Source organism: Canis aureus, chromosome 29, assembly GCF_053574225.1.
Source record: "Canis aureus isolate CA01 chromosome 29, VMU_Caureus_v.1.0, whole genome shotgun sequence".
Classification (NCBI taxonomy): Eukaryota; Metazoa; Chordata; class Mammalia; order Carnivora; family Canidae; genus Canis; species Canis aureus.
This window is the reverse complement of record NC_135639.1, coordinates 21,817,663-21,835,164: the sequence shown is the minus strand read 5'-3', so window position 1 is coordinate 21,835,164 and position 17,502 is coordinate 21,817,663. Positions and strand designations below refer to the sequence as shown.

Genomic DNA, 17,502 nt, shown 5'->3' with positions numbered 1-17,502 from the left:
AAAATATAGAAAACACTGATAAGTTTTTCCCTAGAACTGGTTAAGTCCATGTATGCATGTGTGTATGTATGTATTTATGTATGTGTGTATGTATTGCCCTATAAGTACAAATGGTGTTGTATGACCTTTGGCCAGAATTAGTTTACCTATATTAATCAGAAAAGGTTATATATTAATAGAACCCAGATAGCCAAGTGTCTGGCTCCTACAGACTTGTGAGGAATTTTTATAAAAAGACTACCTCATAAAATACATAGCTTTCTACATGTGTATCACTTCATGACTTGCCCATAGTTCCTGTAGGGAGTGGCCCAACCTACCATGTCACATGTTCATAGTCACATAGCTAATAAGTGGATAAATTAGTATTCAGGCCTTAGCAGTCTGTGTTCATGGTCTATGCAGGTAATTTCTGCTCCATGCTGTATTATTCCTTTTGATCCTCATATCAACCCAACTATTCTCTCTAGTATTTGGGTGATTGTATATCATCCAAATGGGGATACTTTTGAACACTAGTAATAACTAAGTTGGGAAAAATGGCTGCCCTGAGTGAACAAGGAATTAGTTTGCCTGATTTATTACTGATGTGCAGTCCAAGGCCTGAATGTGCCTGGCCCATTGATGCCAGACCCAGGATCAACCAGGTTTCCAGAAGTCCTCATCAGGGCTACCCCATCTCACTTCTATTGTGTCCTGCTTCCACTGTCCCACATGTTGCTAGCAGCTAACACTGCTAGCCACAAAATAAAAACTACCATAAGGAAGAAGCTATCTCCATCTTTAATTAAATGGTTGATGGAAAGTGAGACCAAGAAGGTAGATTTATGAGGAGAGCTTTCTTGAATTAAAAGAAAAAGGAAACAATCTATTGCAGAGACAAGAGTCTCCCTTGGACTCTAGATCATTGCTCACACTCAGGCCTGCATTTGTAGTATCTACTCCTGTTACCATATTCCTAAGAATAGACAAAGCATAAAACTGACTATGATATTGCAGGAGTCCTCTCTGTTAACTCAGGTGCTTGGCAGGTGACCTGGCAGGAGATGCACCATGTCACATCCTGGGGCTTGTCACTCAGAGGGAACTGATGACTTGAATATTCAGGAAGACCAGTCATCTTGGTGAATGGGATAGTGGTGAAACGGCAGGACTCTGTGATTATGATAAGCAACTTGTAAGAGTCCCTGGTCCTATTGACATGGAAGAGCTGGATATTAAGAACATTATATCTCCAACATCAATGGAAAAGACTGTGCTTTGTCCCTTGTGTGCCAGTGTGGCATTGTTGGAAGGCCAGAGGATCTGGGAGTTCTGTTTAACATTAAAAAGTAAAGGTCTCCTTCTCAGTATCAGTGTAGTTATTAAGAGATTGGGTTTGGAAATAACATAACCTGGATTTGCAGCCTGACTCTGACATTTGCTGGCGATGTGACCATCAATGACTTATTTAAAATTTCAGATCCTCACCAAAACATGGGGATAATGACTATTCATATTTTGTAGGGCTATTTGAGGATTAAGCAGGATAAAGCATGCAAAGTACTTCTTATAGTGCTTTTTACAGGGAAGCATTTAATAACTGGTTATTTTTATTAATAATTTCAAAGTTTAGTATAAAATTTAAGTGGCCCCAGGGAATGTTCTTCAGGAGCTGAATAATTTAACTAATATGCATTTTTTGGTCATGAGTAAAAGGAAGTTTTAGGGTTGTTTTTTTTCAGGGATTTAGAGAGGATTTCAATCTTCTCTGACATTCTATCAAGCTTAGTTGTCAGAGCATAAACATAACAAAGGCATGGAAATCAAGGTGGAACAATGTCTATGTCTCTCACAAACCCAGATCCACACACACAAATCTCTTTTTATCCTTAAATTGCATCAGAGTAGTTTCTTAAAACAATGACATTCTATCACATAATTCAAGCACAATTGGCACAATAATGAAATATAACATCATATAACATTATCATGCAATCCATAGTCTGTATTCAAATGTGTCCAATTTTTAGAAGAATTATCTTTATAACTTAGTTTGCGTGTTTGTTTTCTGATCTAGTATATAAGCCAGGATCACAAATTGCATTCAGTGACATGGCTCTTTCGTCTCCTTTATTCAGCAAAATTCTTCATTCTACCTTCTGTCTTCAGTGAACTTGATATTTTTTTTTTTTTTTGAAGAGAATAGTCTAGTTCTTTTGCAGAAAGTCTGCAGAATTAGTTTACCATTAGTCTGCAGAATTTGTGTTCGATGTTTCACTCATAAATAGGTTTTTATTATCATTTTTGTCAACAAAACCATATTGGTAAAGCCTCAAGAGGTGCCTCTAGTGTATCACGTGGCCTTATTGAACTCTCCAGCTATACCTCTCCCATCTCTCCCCTTTAACTCTAAGCTCCTGACCTACTGAGCTACTCCATGCTTCCCACTATACCGCAGTCTCCTTCCTCTCTATGTAGGAGGCCTCTACCTAAAGCATTTTCCCCTCCCTGCCCCTTCATTGTCTCTCACTCTTTATCATTCTGCCTTCTGATCTGAGCTTCAAAGTCTCTCTTCTTCAGCAAACATCTCCTGAGATGAGGTTACATGCCCATCCCTACTCTTCTTTCCCTATAGCACTTGTATTTTTTAATTGTGTGTTTGTGTTCTGATCTGTGAGCAACCTGAGCAGATAGGGTGCTGTGTCACACATCCTTCTATCCTCCTGTTTAGGCTACTGCTCTAGATACAGAAGGCGCCATGGGTATCTGTTGAATAAATAAGTTATGCTTTTACTACCTTATTGTTCCTGTAATTTCTGATTGATTGGGGCACTTCACACCTTCTACCCCATGGTGCCATTCCTTTTAATAGGTGTTAACAGAAAAGAAATTACTATTGATGCAGTTGTTACTTATAGTGTAAGACTGGCCCTTGAGCCCAGCACCATGCCCACAAGGTTCAAGGACAACTAACTATAGGAAAAAAATTTCCAGGAAGTAAACTAATTATTACCACATGCTTTGCCTAATATTGTAACTGTTTTTTTTTTTTTCTGCCTTAGATTTTAAAGAGATCTATATCTCATGCATAATAATTGCTTGCCCACCAATTCTTGGTTTGGCTAATAGTTTGGTTAAAAATGCAAGCAAAACTAAAGTCAGAGAGATGGTGAGAAGCTTAGATAAAGTAAAACAAAAGAAAAAAAGAAAAGAATAAAATAAATCAAGTAAAAGATTGAGCTGATTCTATAACCAAACATATCACTGCTGGATACATATATTTATGATAAATGATTTATTCAATGACTTAGCAGAATTTAGCTGAATTATCTTTTAGAGATCACCAACTAGTCCACCCCAGAGACAATCCTCTTCTCAGGAAGAGGTTTTGTGCAAGGTAGACACTAGATGTTCCTTTATTTCACCTAGATACAGAATCTTTCAGCCTGCCTGCTTCTCAAGCTCCAAGGGGAACTTCAGATTGGAATGAGTGATTTCATTAAGCTTCCTTGGACATGTCAACATAGAAACTGTCCTTGAAAACACAGCTCCACATGCCCATGGCTGCAGAATTTGCTGAGGGATGGGTTTCTCTCTATATAAATATAATACAGTTCTGGTGCTGTGGGTGTAGCATCTGTTAGCTGCATCACATCAGGTGGACTGATGATCATGGGGCCAGTGCAGGGAGTATAGTGTGACAGAGTGTAGGAAATAATTATCTTAGTTTCGTAATTTATGTAACAGTAAATCTCTGTGCAAAACATGAGACAGCTAGACCACGAAGTCCAACAGGAACTGGTGGTTCATGCTGGATGCTTAAGATTGAGCACAGAGCTGGGCATTCTACTGGTATTTAATAATTTTAAGTTCAATTAATTAACTTCCTGTCTTGGTCTTGGCTTGGCTCTATAGTAAAGAGATAATTAGCCCCCCAAAATGTCATGTGTAGATACCTGACCTGGTTAATGTCTTATTTACCTGCTCTTCTTTAGCCCGCTGAATACAACTTTAACCAAAGTACTTCCTGATGTCACCATGTTAACACTGTGGCCATTTTATTGCCAGTGATATTGCTAAGAATCTCTCAACAAATCATACTACTTTGTGGTTGACAATTGTATTATACAAAAATCTAAAAACGTTGGTGGTCCAATCGATGTGGTGCAAACCAAAACAGGAATCACCTGAGCAGGCTGTAGTCACTCAGGGAAGTGACAGGTTCATCCAGAGACAGTTATTGCAGGAAAAGAAAAAAAAAATCAAAGCACAGGCCAAAGCTGCCATTTTACTCGTGCAAAATGAATTTTTATTGCTTTGAATATAAAAAAATATTCTAATGGTTGCCTATTTTTAAGGTAGTAATTTAAGCTCTACAGAGACAAAGGGGCTTATCTATAAACTGAAGCTGTACCCACTTTAAACCATATTAGGAAGGCATGAAAGAAATGAGAATGGCAGTTAACTCTATGGGATCCTGAAGTGTATCTTTTGCACTGGTTCAGGGCAACTTCCAGGACAAGATTTTGATTCAGTCCTGGTCCCTCGCAGAGGTCTGGGAGTAAGGGAATGTCTACCTGAAAAAGTGACATTTATATTTATATTTAAAGGATGAACAGAAGGTAGCCTAGAAAAAAGGGGCAGGAAAAGAGATGGGAAGAGAAAGAGAAGATGAGCCCAAGCTGGGGGAACTGAATGCTCTTTGACTATAGTGAGTAAAATAAAAAAGAAGTGAATTGTGAGAACTCCATTTTTCAGGTAAGGAGGACATAAGGAATACAGACCTCTCAATGGCTTTCTCCACACAAAGAAAACTCCTTACAAATCTCCTTTAGTTTCCAGTATGTTCAACCTATGCTATTTGTGCATGATCCATTTCTCTAACTCTCCTTTGCTCTGGCTGGAACTTCCCCTCACTGTCTTCCCATTGACCACAACCACTCCTAACTCTAAGCACTTAGTCCCTCTATCTTCACTTTCTCTCTCAACAAGTTCTTCCACAACTACTCATCAATATTTGCATCTTCCACACTTTCATCCCATGACTTCTCATTTCCTCATTATTCAACATTTATTTATTTTATTTATTTATTCACGAGAGACACACAGAGAGAGAGGGAGGCAGAGACATAGGCAGAGGGAGAAGCAGGCTTCCTGCAGGGAGCCCGGTATGGGACTTGATTGCAGGACTCTGGGATCACACCCTGAGCTGAAGGCAGACGCTCAACTACTGAGCCACCCAGGTGTCCCTCATTATTTAATATTTAGAGTGAGCTTATAATTTATCAGCTAAACTAGGAAACATGATAGCACATGAGTGCTACTAATAATTATTCCAAGGAGACAGAGATAATGTAAACCATATTGTCTCTGGGCAAACCTAAATATATTGTTACCCCCCTTTCATATAAAAGGCATATATATCATACATTGTATATATATTACTATGATCTCTGGATTTTTAAAAGATTTTATTTATTTATTCATGAGAGACACAGAAAGAGAGGCAGAGAGAGGCAGAGAGAGAAGCAGGTTCCATGTAGGGAGCCTAATGTGGGACTCTATCCTGGGACTCCAGGATCACGCCCTGAGCTGGAGACAGGCGTTTAACCGCTAAGCCACCCAGGCGTCCCATCTCTGGACTTTTCATTAACTATTTCATATATGTTTGACTGAGCTTCAATCTAAAATGTCATGTCCTAGAGAGCATAGACCCTGTATTATGTCTTTGGCTTTTACAATCACTGCTTAACCCTCTGCTAGCAGGTACACAACAGGTAAAAAGTGAACACTTAGTATGTGAATTTAAAACAAAATAAATGATTCATGGCTGATACTACATAGTAGTCATTCTTAGCCTTAACTGCCATTAGAATAGCCTGATAAATTACACACACACACACACACACACACACACACAAATACACCTTGGTCCCATCTCCAAATGTCAGATATTCTGATTCAATTTGCCATGGGTTTGGCTTGGGTGTCAGGGCTTTTAACTACTACCAAGTGATTCTGATGTCAGCCAACATTGTAGAACAAACCCTGGGGAGGTCCTTTGTCAAGTACTGAGTTGATGAAAACACATACGTTGTGAATGGAGAGGCAAGGGAATAATAGCCATACAGAATCATATGATATTGGACCTAGAAGCCATCTCATAATCACAGCAGTATTATTAAGCACTCAGACTTTAGAGCCAGATAGATGCAGATTCAAATTACCTGAATAGGACAGACTCTGCTGGACAGAATGACCAGGAAACACTAATCTAATTCATTTCCCCTAGAAAATATTAAAAGATACTAAATTATCCTAGATTCCCTCCAGCCATTTTAATTTAACATATGCTGGCTTGTGGTCAGGCATAAATCCAAAATTGCTCTGAAAACATGATCATCAAATTCCTATACTTCTAGTAAATCACTCTATTCCTCCCTGTGGTGATATGACTTTCCTCCAGATGTCAGAACAAGGCAGTGTAGAAAGATGGTTATTTACATTGTCTGCCAATTATGGAGACTATAAAGCAAACTACAGAGGTTAAAGTTCTTGCTTATTTTTAAAATAAAAATATATTCAATCCTTGATGTTCAACTTACTGATCGGATTCTTGCTCTTCCCTTTAACTGGACCCTGACATATATCTCCCATATATGTTCTGGCCATTCACAATTGCTGTATTATACTTCTTCCCACATCTGCCAACAAAAACTTACTTCACTGTTTCTCGATCAACCTTGATCAAGCAGACAGAGATATGAATTAAAATATTTTTCTCCCCATATTATTATTTTTGGTCTCCACATCTGTTTACACCCTAGAATGTGAGACTTGCAAATACCAAGAGCATGTTTATTTTATTTTATTTTTTTTCCAAGAGCGTGTTTAATGTTCCTTTATATATTTCCAAAGATAAGCAGAGAGATGATCTATAGTAAGTTCTCAAAAGGATTGAACCAGTGAAAAAAGAATAAATATTGATTATGCACCATTAATGGTCAAGGCAAAACACACAATTGGGTCACTCACATCTATGAGAAAAATATGTTTCCTTATTGATAAGAAGGAAAAGATCCCATCCAAAATGGAAAACAGTTGATATTTTATTTTGTTAGTTGGTAATTTTATTTTTTTCCTTTGCTAAGGAAGAAAGCAAAAACTTGCAGCAAAATGGCTCACTCACTATGCAAAAGGCAATTTATTTGCTGGTCTCTCTGAATAAAGAGAATGTCTGCTTACTGCAGGAGCTTGAAATCTTCCTGCTGTTATAACAGAGGCAGCAGCATGTTGTTTCCACTGAGAGAGGACAGGAAGGAAGTCATGACTTGGAATCCAATGGTCTCCACTATCTACTGGCTATAGGCCATTGAAAATTTTCAGATATGTCTGGAACCCTATTTTCTCATTTTTAGAACAGTTATAACAATCTCTACTTTATTTTCTTAAATTCTAAGTGAAGTAACAAGAATAGTTCAACACGTGGGGCAGAAAAAAATCTTTTGTTTATCCTGCTTTTCTAAGTCATTCTGGTGGGAGATGTTGATAATAGGGAAGGCCACGCACATGTGGGGGAGGGGCTAAATGGGAAATCTCCGAACCTTCCCCTCAATTTTGCATGAACCTAAAACTGCTCTAAAAAATGGAAGTCTAATTTTTTACTTGAAACTTTGCTACTTGGAATGCTTTTCCCTCACTTCTACCTGTCAGGGTCACTGTGGTGGATGTACAGTGCGTCTACCAATCATTTCAGTATCCATCAACATATTGAGTTCATTTGCCTATGAATCAAGCTCAGAACTTTTTTATTTGTTGGCTGTTCACCATAGGTGTTAGCAGAGAGTGAGGTAACTAAAACAAAAATGGTAGATGGTGTGGGTATCTAGGAAGCCTGGTTGATCAACATACTTGCGCCCTACTCCTGCCTAATCTTGGATATACCATTTCTATGTAACAGTATCCAGGTTTATAAGTTGCTGGATCTGAGAGAAATGAACTGATGATGAACAGTTATGGCCACAAAGTCATGTGATGTTATGATCTGCCTCAAGAAACGCAGAGGATCTATATTCTGCTTCTTTAACTGGATCTGGCTTAAACTCTACATGTCATCTTTGCCCATGTAATACCAAAGGACACGAGAGATCACATGATGGAATATACACAACATGCTGAATTTGATTCAGAGGCCTTATATGCTCTAGGATCCACTTGAAGCAGGTAGTATCTTATGCCACTTGGCAAATGCTTTGAAATAATATTAAGTGTAAAATAATGCTGCCTTTAGAACCTGAAGAAAATGATCAAGTTGTGCTTTCTTTCTTAGTGGTGGGAGGTGCAAGAAGTAGTGATTTGTGCTTCGTTTTCAAGCAGATATCCTCACGTCAAGAACGTGAGATCCCTTAAAACTCCACTTTTGTGTCTGGACTCCAAACTCTTACAGACTTTACCTTCCAGCTTAGAGTGCATGTGGTTAGCCAAAGGCTCCAATATATTTGCTACTTTTTGCTCATCTGGTCTGATTTACATAATGTTATTAAAATAGTGAAACAATATGATATTCTGTAGACTGTCCAGACAGTGAAGATCACTTGAGACTCTATTATACTGGAGGATAGTAGAATAAATGTAGCCCTAAAGCATAAATGTAAATGTATACTTTTACTTACCCTTCATGAATGCAAAATGTTTTTGATATATCTTGGGGAAGAATATATTTTCCAGATCAATAATCTCAGGGTATGTATTTGAGGTTTTGTCAATCTGCTCTAGCAAAGTTCCCGCTTCTGGCACAGTGTCTGCAATTAGATATAAAACTTCATGGAGTTTCTGGTAATTTGCTTCCATCTTCCCATATCTATCTGGGGTTTTTTGGTGGAGCCATTAAGGATGGATACAATTTGGATCACCTCCTTGGCATCCTTTAGGTCTTTAGGTATGCCACTCATCTCTGCCACTTAGTTCAAAATTGGAGTCAAGGCTAGACTAATGATCTTAAAAGTGAATATTTTCTTAAATTTTGTGCCCTGAGTGCCTCACTTGTTCCATCCTAGTCCTGGCCTTGGGATACAATATTGTTTTTAATTTAAAATCTTGGTCTACGTGGCTTTGTTACATTGGCAGCTCTTACCCCTAAGGCAAAGGAACCAATGGAGACTCCTACCAACAACCACAAAGGTTTGCTCCAACTATACATTTAAAGATGAAGGGAATTATCATTGGGAATATTCATCTTCTACTCTAACAGGAGCACCATAATGGCATGATGGGTTCCTAGGCTTTAATGGCAAAGCAGATCCTGCATCTAGTATTCTTCAAAATGCTCAGTATCCCCATTTCTCACGTGAAAATTATCTATTTATAGTTTAGACTCTATTTGGGAAGAAGGGATTCCATTACTCTATATTCCTGTGATGTTACATGATCCTTCCTCCTGAGAACACAACCTCTTTATCAATGTATAATGTATCTGAAAATTGGTTCAGTTCCATAAAATTGAGCAAATCTAGACAAAGAATTGTGATTTTATTGTTAGGATGTCTTCCCTTACTCCCTTGATTGTCCTTGATTTCTTTTGATTATAAAAATTGAGCAATACTCTTATTTCCAGGCTAACATTCTTGCCCCTAGTAATGTTATGTTTTATTAACTTTTTCCATAGTTCTTTATAAGTTAGGTTTCCCTGGCTGTCATTCTGACTGTATAACTCATTATGAGTATTGTGCCTACCTATCTAATGTTTCAGTATGACAACCTGGCCCCTGTGATTTTAGTATCCTATCATTTTACTCTTATTAGGTACATCAGTTCTGTAATAGTATCTTCCAGCATAGACTCAACCTACAGATGACAGTCAGTATGAACCACTCAGTGATGCTGGGGCTCCTCTTATCAGGATATACCTTATCTCTTTGGAACACAAAGCCCCCTAGTCCTGTCACGGAACAAATCCAGCTGGTTTTTAAATAACTTTTCATAGTATGTATGCTCTAGTATTTCTGTGTCTCTGAACCTTTCAATCCCCTTTCCCAGCATCCACCTCAGTGGCCCTAACATTTCTTTTTTTTTTTTCTTTTGGCCCTAACATTTCTACATAAATAAGTTTGTTATGAAACATTTACACTATTAAAGCCTTTAAGAGCTACCCTGGTAGCATATCAGTGCTGTCTCCCAGAGTCTTAAAAGGGGGCTAAGTCCTATACCTTAGGATAGTGATAATTTTCTTTAGTAACCTATTCCTTGTCCAATTATATGTGTTTCTGTCCCTAGATGAAGCGTTCTCTTGATCCAGTCCTACATAGAATTTCCTGGCTCCTGGCAATTTGAACTGGCTTGATTCTTTAGGTTCTGCAGGATCATGCGGGTGGTGTGCTTTTCTCCTTTAGTAGCTCAGACTCTCCTGACTAGCATGTGCTGTGATTAACCCTACATACTGTCTTGGGCCAGCAGGAGTGATAAGGGTTGATTCTCAAAGGGGATTTATATAGGCTTGTAAGGCAGAGGCCTCTTTTTTTGTCTTCAAATGATGGGGAAGCACTGGCCTTTAACAAGGAAGAGCGTTTTACTTTTGCAGCTTAGGGACTTGTAAGGAATCAAGACTTATGAGTTTACCTATCTATGTAACCCCAGCCCAATTCTCTGGGTCTCATCACTTCTTTTTAATCAGGACTCTGCTCTAGCACAGCAAACTTGGTATTTTTGAGATTTCAAACTTCTCTGGATTTCTATTTCCCTTATAATAGAGTAGCAGACTTTATCCCCAGGTTTTTCCTGTCACTGATTTCAAAACCAATTGCTTTTATCTTTAAACTCTTCATTAATCTCCCTTAGAATTTCATTGTCTTTCTAAAATACATTGATCAGCCCTAGCCACAACTATCCTGCCTATTTCTGTACCAACTACTTTCTCTTACTTCTCAAACATCAGAGATATTTCACCTGACCCTGCATTCCCTTTCCTACCATTAGGCCATCCTACTTCGTCAGTGGTGGAAGATAAATGCATGCACTGCACAGACATTAAAGAGACTGTCAATACTCCCAACTTCCATCGACATTGGAGTCTTCACTGCCAGGTAGTTAGTGATCCAGCTCCAAAACATCATTTTAGATTGTTCCCTAGGACTACTTCTGACTCCTTCTACATCAAGTGTCAAAGTCAGGAAATAGACTGGGATGCAGATTGGTGGCTGGGGTTTTAGTTGGGAGTGTTCAATAGTAATGCCTGTATGGGAGAGATGGATACAGGCAGACAGAAGAAGTTGGGCTATGATCCAGTTATAATAGAGGCCTCAGCTAATCCTTCAAGGAGCTCAACATTTGGAATAACCAGAGATATCTCTAATTGAGGCAAGGGCCATACCTTTATTTCCCTATATCAACTTGATCGGGGGGTACCATAGAAAGGGGGTGTAAACTTGGACAAAGCAGCTCACTTTGCTCAAGAGTATTTTCTGGGGAGAAACTCAGCTGAGATCTATCAGTAGCAACATTCCCTGAAGCTGGGTTAGTGTATGCTTAGTCCCGAAGGGGCAAACCTCAGTGACACTTCACAATATACAACACAGGCTGCCTTACATTTTATTTCCTGGCTTCTCAGGAAATCTCACCCCTAGTAGATGATAGCAAGAATGTGGGATAGAATGGAAAAGAAAATGGCCAAATGTGGTTAATTCTCAAACAGTATAACTAGTTCTTGGAATATTGCTAGTTCTGTATATGGTAATGCTAAAGGGAAAACATAATGTTGTGTATTATATTGAACCTTAGAATCCTGGAAAACTGGATTTGAATTCTACATCAGCTAACTTGGACAAGTAACTTTTTCTCTAGGTCCCAGCTTGTCCTTCCATAGAGAATGGTTGTTGTAGCAGTACCTCTCTTGAAGAGTTGAGAAATTTGCCTGGGCCCATGGTTCTGAACCATGGGATCATGGTTCTCAACATTCCTTGCTACTTTGGCAGGAGGAACTTAGCAAATTGGATTTATCTCCTATTCCTACCAACAAGCAGTTAATCTGCCAATAGCATGAATGGGTTTGGATTGAACCATCTATTCTTTCTCAAACAAGTTTGTTAAAGAGCTATTTAGAAAGCTGGCTTTGAGTAGGGGTAAATGCATTCTGTGGAATGTGAGTTTTTCCCCATGTGAAGCTGCTTGCCTGGGAAACCTCATGTCACAATTCCAAATTCATTATCTGTATGCCCAGCTGACCATCCCTGGAAAACCAAAGGCTTAGGCTGGACACAGAAAATATAAATAAATAAAAGAGTGCCTGCTTATGTGTACTTTTTCACGTGCCCAGTGCTCTGTGTAAAGTCCTCCGAAACTTTAATAATCCAGAACATGCAGACATGTATTACAATTTCAGAATTACTAACGAGGGAATTCAGTTATGAGGAACGATGAAACCTGAAGAAGACTGACTTGATTTGGGATCCAATCAGATATTCAAAGAGAGCCAACAGTTTTCTGAGTCAATCACACCTGTTTAATTAGCAATAATAAGAGCCTTTAGATGATCACAGAGAAATTAAATAGCTAAAGATAAATGACCTAAAAGGGCTAACAATTTAATCCTAACTGAGGAGCAAAACAGAACGCAATGTAAAAACATGATTACAAGCAGAATTGTAGGTTAATGACCTTGTACTTTATAATTTAATGGAGCACACATAGTACCAGGCTGAAAGTAATGGATTATAGAAAATAAATATATATATTGGCATTTTATGAATAAATTATTCTAACACTAATTGCAATTAAATTGCCTTGTTTTAATATGATTTAGTAATGAAGCCACAAGTGGCTTGCTGCCTGGTTATTGCTTGAACAGGCACCAAACAAAAGTATTTGACTCAGCTAAAATATATTTGTGAAATATCCCCAAACTTTTTCTCTCATCAGAACGGAAGTTGTTGGGAATATTAGAGTCGGCCCAGGGCCCCTCTGCCCTCTAAGTTTTTGTGGTATTTAGAAAAAGTACCACCTGCAGATGGGCAATGGTTTTTGGCAGGACACCCCTGCACAAATTAGAAAAAGGAACGGCATGGAGCAGAGACAGCCCAAATTGAGTGGCATGGTTAGTGCAACACAATTTTCACCCCTACTAACTCCTTCCCCAGAAACCTTTGTATAGCGCACACACTTCATAAAACTGTAGAGAAAAGCTTTAAAAAACTGTTCTACAAATTTTCAAAGATTTATATCATTTTATATTCTTACAAAGATTGTTTATGGATATGCATACTCTAATTTGATGAAACCCTCATCAAAGAGGAAGAAAAGGAAGTTGCTGCTAATATTGTGTAAAACAGTTTATAAAAATGATTATATAATTAGTAGCAATTTTAACTCAGTAACTCAAGGAGTAAATACTAAGGAAATGTTTTTCTCTCTGTTTCAGAAAGCCTTTATACATAAAGATGTTCAGTGTAGTCTATGGTCAAATTGGAAGTGATAGAATATTCAGTAGTAAACCCATTGGAATATAATTCAAAATGTTTTAACTTTTTATGATAACATTGGGAAATGATTATAAGTCTTATTTAACTATAAAATTGTATTTATCCAACTTATTTTTAAATGTATTAAAATACAATAGCAAAACCCATATTGTTTGTTTCTTATTTTCAGGTTTCTGTATTTCTACAACTGTGTGTATTATTTGCATGATTAGAATGTGTTTGCATGATTACAAATATTAGTAAGAGATTGTAAGGAATTTCATACTAAATATATGTCATATAACTACTCTTTCCCTGGCATTATGATAGATTCTCAAAAGATTAAAGGGAAACAAGATAACATGTTGCTTGCCCTTAAGAAACTCATAATTTATTATTTCATAACAAAATTTCCTAAAAATTTGCATGCATGTAGCATGTTCTAGGAGGTGAGTGGAAGGAGTGATGGGTCAAAGGAAGAGTAAGATCCCATATGTGCTCAGGGAAGAACTTCTGGCTGTGTCACTGTGGTAGAGTCAGCTGGGCTGCTCTGAGGGTTTCTTATTTTCACATAAGTAATTGAAGAAAATTCTGATGTAAGATAAGATCTAATGAAATGAAAAATCATCTCTAGTATAAAACAAATCCTATACTAGAATACAAACAAAAAAGAAATAATTGTGAGGACACTAGGCTGGGGAGGGAGACTTGGCAAAAGAAACAGTTTATGATTTATAGGAAAAGATTCTACTTTACCCTCTTTCTGGAGGAAAAATAAGGTTATCAGTAGCAAATAAAGTAGGTGCTTTATTTATTTACGGTTATTATAAATAACTTCAGAAATAGCAGGATCAACTGATTTATAATCCAGTCACTTTGGACCAGGGCAGCCCCCATGTGTTCTCCAGGGCACAGAGAAGAAGGGTGCCCAAGGAGAACAGCAGAGGTTACCTCCTCTCCACTGGCAGATCCCCCCAAGGAGAATAAAAGGAATCAAACCAAGCATCCCTAGTTTGTTCTTTGCAACTTTACAAACTTTACCAAAAACATACCATTCCATACCCCCCATGGTTGTGGGAGTAAATGGGCAGAGAAAGAATTCACAAATTACCCTGATTTAGCTCTTATCACAGAGAAAGAAGAATTGGCCATTCTCAAAGCAAACAAATCACTGTTGAAGCTTGTTTAAAATGCAGGTTTGTAAACCAGACCCACAGAGATCTCATTCCTGGATTCTGGGATTATAGCTCACAGATTTGTATTTTTAACATTCACCTTTTCCCTCACTGACACTGAGGCATCTATTAGCATTGACTCCTGGACCACAAGGTTAGAAACCATAAACTACTCCATGCTGCCTAAATATGTATTTTTCTTTTTGAAGGAAGACCTAATAAGATAATGGAAGTGTGGAAGTAAAATATGTCATTACCTAGTTATTTATTATAACTGGTGTTATTATTAGTTCATTGAATTCCGACGTTGCTTACAGTCTGGTCCACAGAGTAATTATGGCTTTGATGGAAATTCTCGTGCCTTCATTTGGTTCAAAGGATGGCTACATCCCATATTCAATATACAAAGTGTTTCATTATCACTCAAGTGAATGGGAAGCATTTCTTTAATTTCTGAAATAGTAGTTACTGGCAATACTCATCAAAACTCCGCAGCTGATAGTTCTGCAAGAGTTCTTCACCCAGCCGAGATAACGAACGTAAGAGCCCTTCCAACCCTGGCATTCATATAATCTTTACCCCTGGAGAGGCAGGCATAATTCTAATATTCCTGACACCTCGTGCACACACAGGTCCCAGAAATCCAGTCGGACACGAAGGTTGGTAAAGACATAAAGGGCTTTTGATGGATGTCATATAGCCCTCCATCCGTTGGCCTTAAGATAGGGAGATTATCTAAGTGAGCCAGACAAATCACATGAGCGCCTTAAATCTGAGTCTAGAGGTCAGAAACCAAAAATTAAAAAAAAAAAAAAGAAAAACCATTTAAAAAATGGGAGAGGGATTTAACCTGAGAAATTCTCTTGCTGTTTTTGAAGATGGAGAGAGCTGTGCATCAGGAATCTGGGGGGCCTCTAGGAGCTAAGTGGTTCCCTGCTGGCAAGCCAACAAGGAGACATGACCTCAGTTCTACAGCTGCAAAGAACTGATTTCTGCCAACAACCGGTGTAAATTAAAAGTGCCTCCAGATGGGAATGCAGCGTTGAATTCAGCCTGTGAACCCCTGAGCCCGGAACTCAGTTACACCGTGTCTGAATTTCTGACTTTCAGAAGCATGAGCATTGTTTTAAGCTGCTACATTTGTGGTGATTTGTTACACAGCCATAGAATAATACTCGGGGTGTCTTGGCTAAGGCACCCACTGAAGCTATAACATTTTACTTCTCTGCAGTTCTGTCAAGTGGTTTTACTAATGCCAGTTGAACTGCAATTAGATAAACTCTGCCCCTCTCTTTTCTTGCTCCGCAACACATTAAGTTGGCCAATGGTAGGAGGATGTTGGTTCCAACTGGGAGCCACAGGGCTTGCTCTATGTTCACTTCCCTCTTTCCAGAAGTTTTACAAGAAATATTTTCTTGATTTGCTGGTGCTGAAGTTGTCAATGTCTGGTTGCTTTAAACAGTTCTGACACCATGCTTTGGATGAAGCAGGAAAAGAAATGCTTGGTTGTTCATCTTATTTTGTCAGTGAAATCCCTGTTTGGAGGATATTAGTTTCTTCCCAGATACAAGTTGGAATCAATAGCCATTTCTAGCACCTATCTTAGTTAACAATATATTTCATTAAATTAGGATGGTAGATGATGGAGATGTCCTTGGATCTGATCAATTATGAATAAGATGCTGTTTGAAGCAAACAAGACGGGCCGTGTCTTGGCAGAGATCAGCCAGGCTATACCTCTGTGGGGACAGGCTTTCTAAGTTGGCCAATGATCAGCTTTGGCTGATCCAGGCACCAATCTAGTGCAATCACAATCTCCTGTGCTCAGCCTGACTCACTGAGGACATCTGCCTACAAGGCAGGCCCTGACTTTCAGGAAATGCCTGGGGAAATCAGATAAGAAAAAATCAAAAAGGCTCATATGGAGCTAACTGAAAGATGGGAGATACCTGGGTGTCTTGGACAAAGATCTTTAGCCATTACATATAAACATAGTATTACCAGTTACATTTACTAAGCACAGTGATGCGATTGTATTAGATGTGAACTGGAGGGTGCTGTGCTAAGTGATGAATTTGTAACTGCTTCCACCAATTGAGTATGATAGAAGTGACACGATGTGACTTCAATGCGTAGGTGTCTTCCTGAACCATAGGTCTTCCTTGTCCACTAACAAACTCACTCTTGGAACTCTGAGATGCTATATAATTCTAACTCTCCTGACACAACCATTCTAGAAAGTCCACATATACGCTCTTCTGTCTGCAGTACCACCAAGCCCAGCCCTCTAGCCACACTTACCAAGGTGACAGACATGCGAGTTAAGCCATTATGGATATTCTAGACCAGACCAACTGCCAGTTGTATACCAGAAGAGACTTTCACCAACGTCACCTGGAATAGAAGATCACTCAGTCAAACTGTGCTTGAATTTTTGGTCCACAAAAGTGTGGGCTATAGTAAAGTGGTTGTCACATTAAGCTACTAAATTCTCAAGTAGCAGCAAGAGATAACTGGATCATATACATATATATAGTGTATGTGTGCGTGTGTGTGTGCGTGTGTGTATGTGTGTGTTGAGATACAAGGGATACACGTAACCCTGATGGCTTCATTTCGGTCACAGAAATTGACTTAAAAGGGCCAGGGGCAGACCATCATTTTGTTTTCAGTATGTAATCTAGAGCCATCCTTGGTTTTCTCTCCTTATCCATCTTGACCACCATAGTCCAGAGTGGCCTGAGTAGTTTTCAGACCACCTGGTTGAAAAGATGAGAAGGCTGGGGAAGGTGAAGAAAGTTGCTTGGTTTTTATTTTTGTTTTAATTCATGCACTAGTGATTAAAACCGTGTTATTAACATCTTCCTTCAATGGATATGGCTTAAAAGGACTGACAT

At 38.6% G+C, this 17,502-nt stretch overlaps 1 protein-coding gene across 36 annotated transcripts in view; it reads right to left on the bottom strand.

Moving 5' to 3' along the window:
• LOC144301134 (uncharacterized) overlaps nt 1-17,502 on the bottom strand; it is a 286,282-nt gene that overhangs the window by 180,628 nt on the left and 88,152 nt on the right. For 25 of the 36 annotated variants that reach the window (XR_013367892.1, XR_013367902.1, XR_013367876.1 and 22 more), the window contains exon 2: nt 8,655-8,783. The exons of 4 other annotated variants lie outside the window; for them this stretch is intronic. Coding sequence is in view for 7 of the 32 variants with exons in the window: in XM_077877703.1 (XP_077733829.1) it covers nt 8,655-8,783 (129 nt within the window). In the remaining 25 variants the exon portion in view is untranslated. Of the gene's footprint in view, nt 1-6,203; nt 6,271-6,587; nt 6,725-7,068; nt 7,285-8,654; nt 8,784-16,906; nt 17,000-17,502 lie in introns of those variants that run through there. 7 more of the 36 variants (XR_013367875.1, XR_013367883.1, XR_013367899.1 and 4 more) reach the window with 5 other exon arrangements.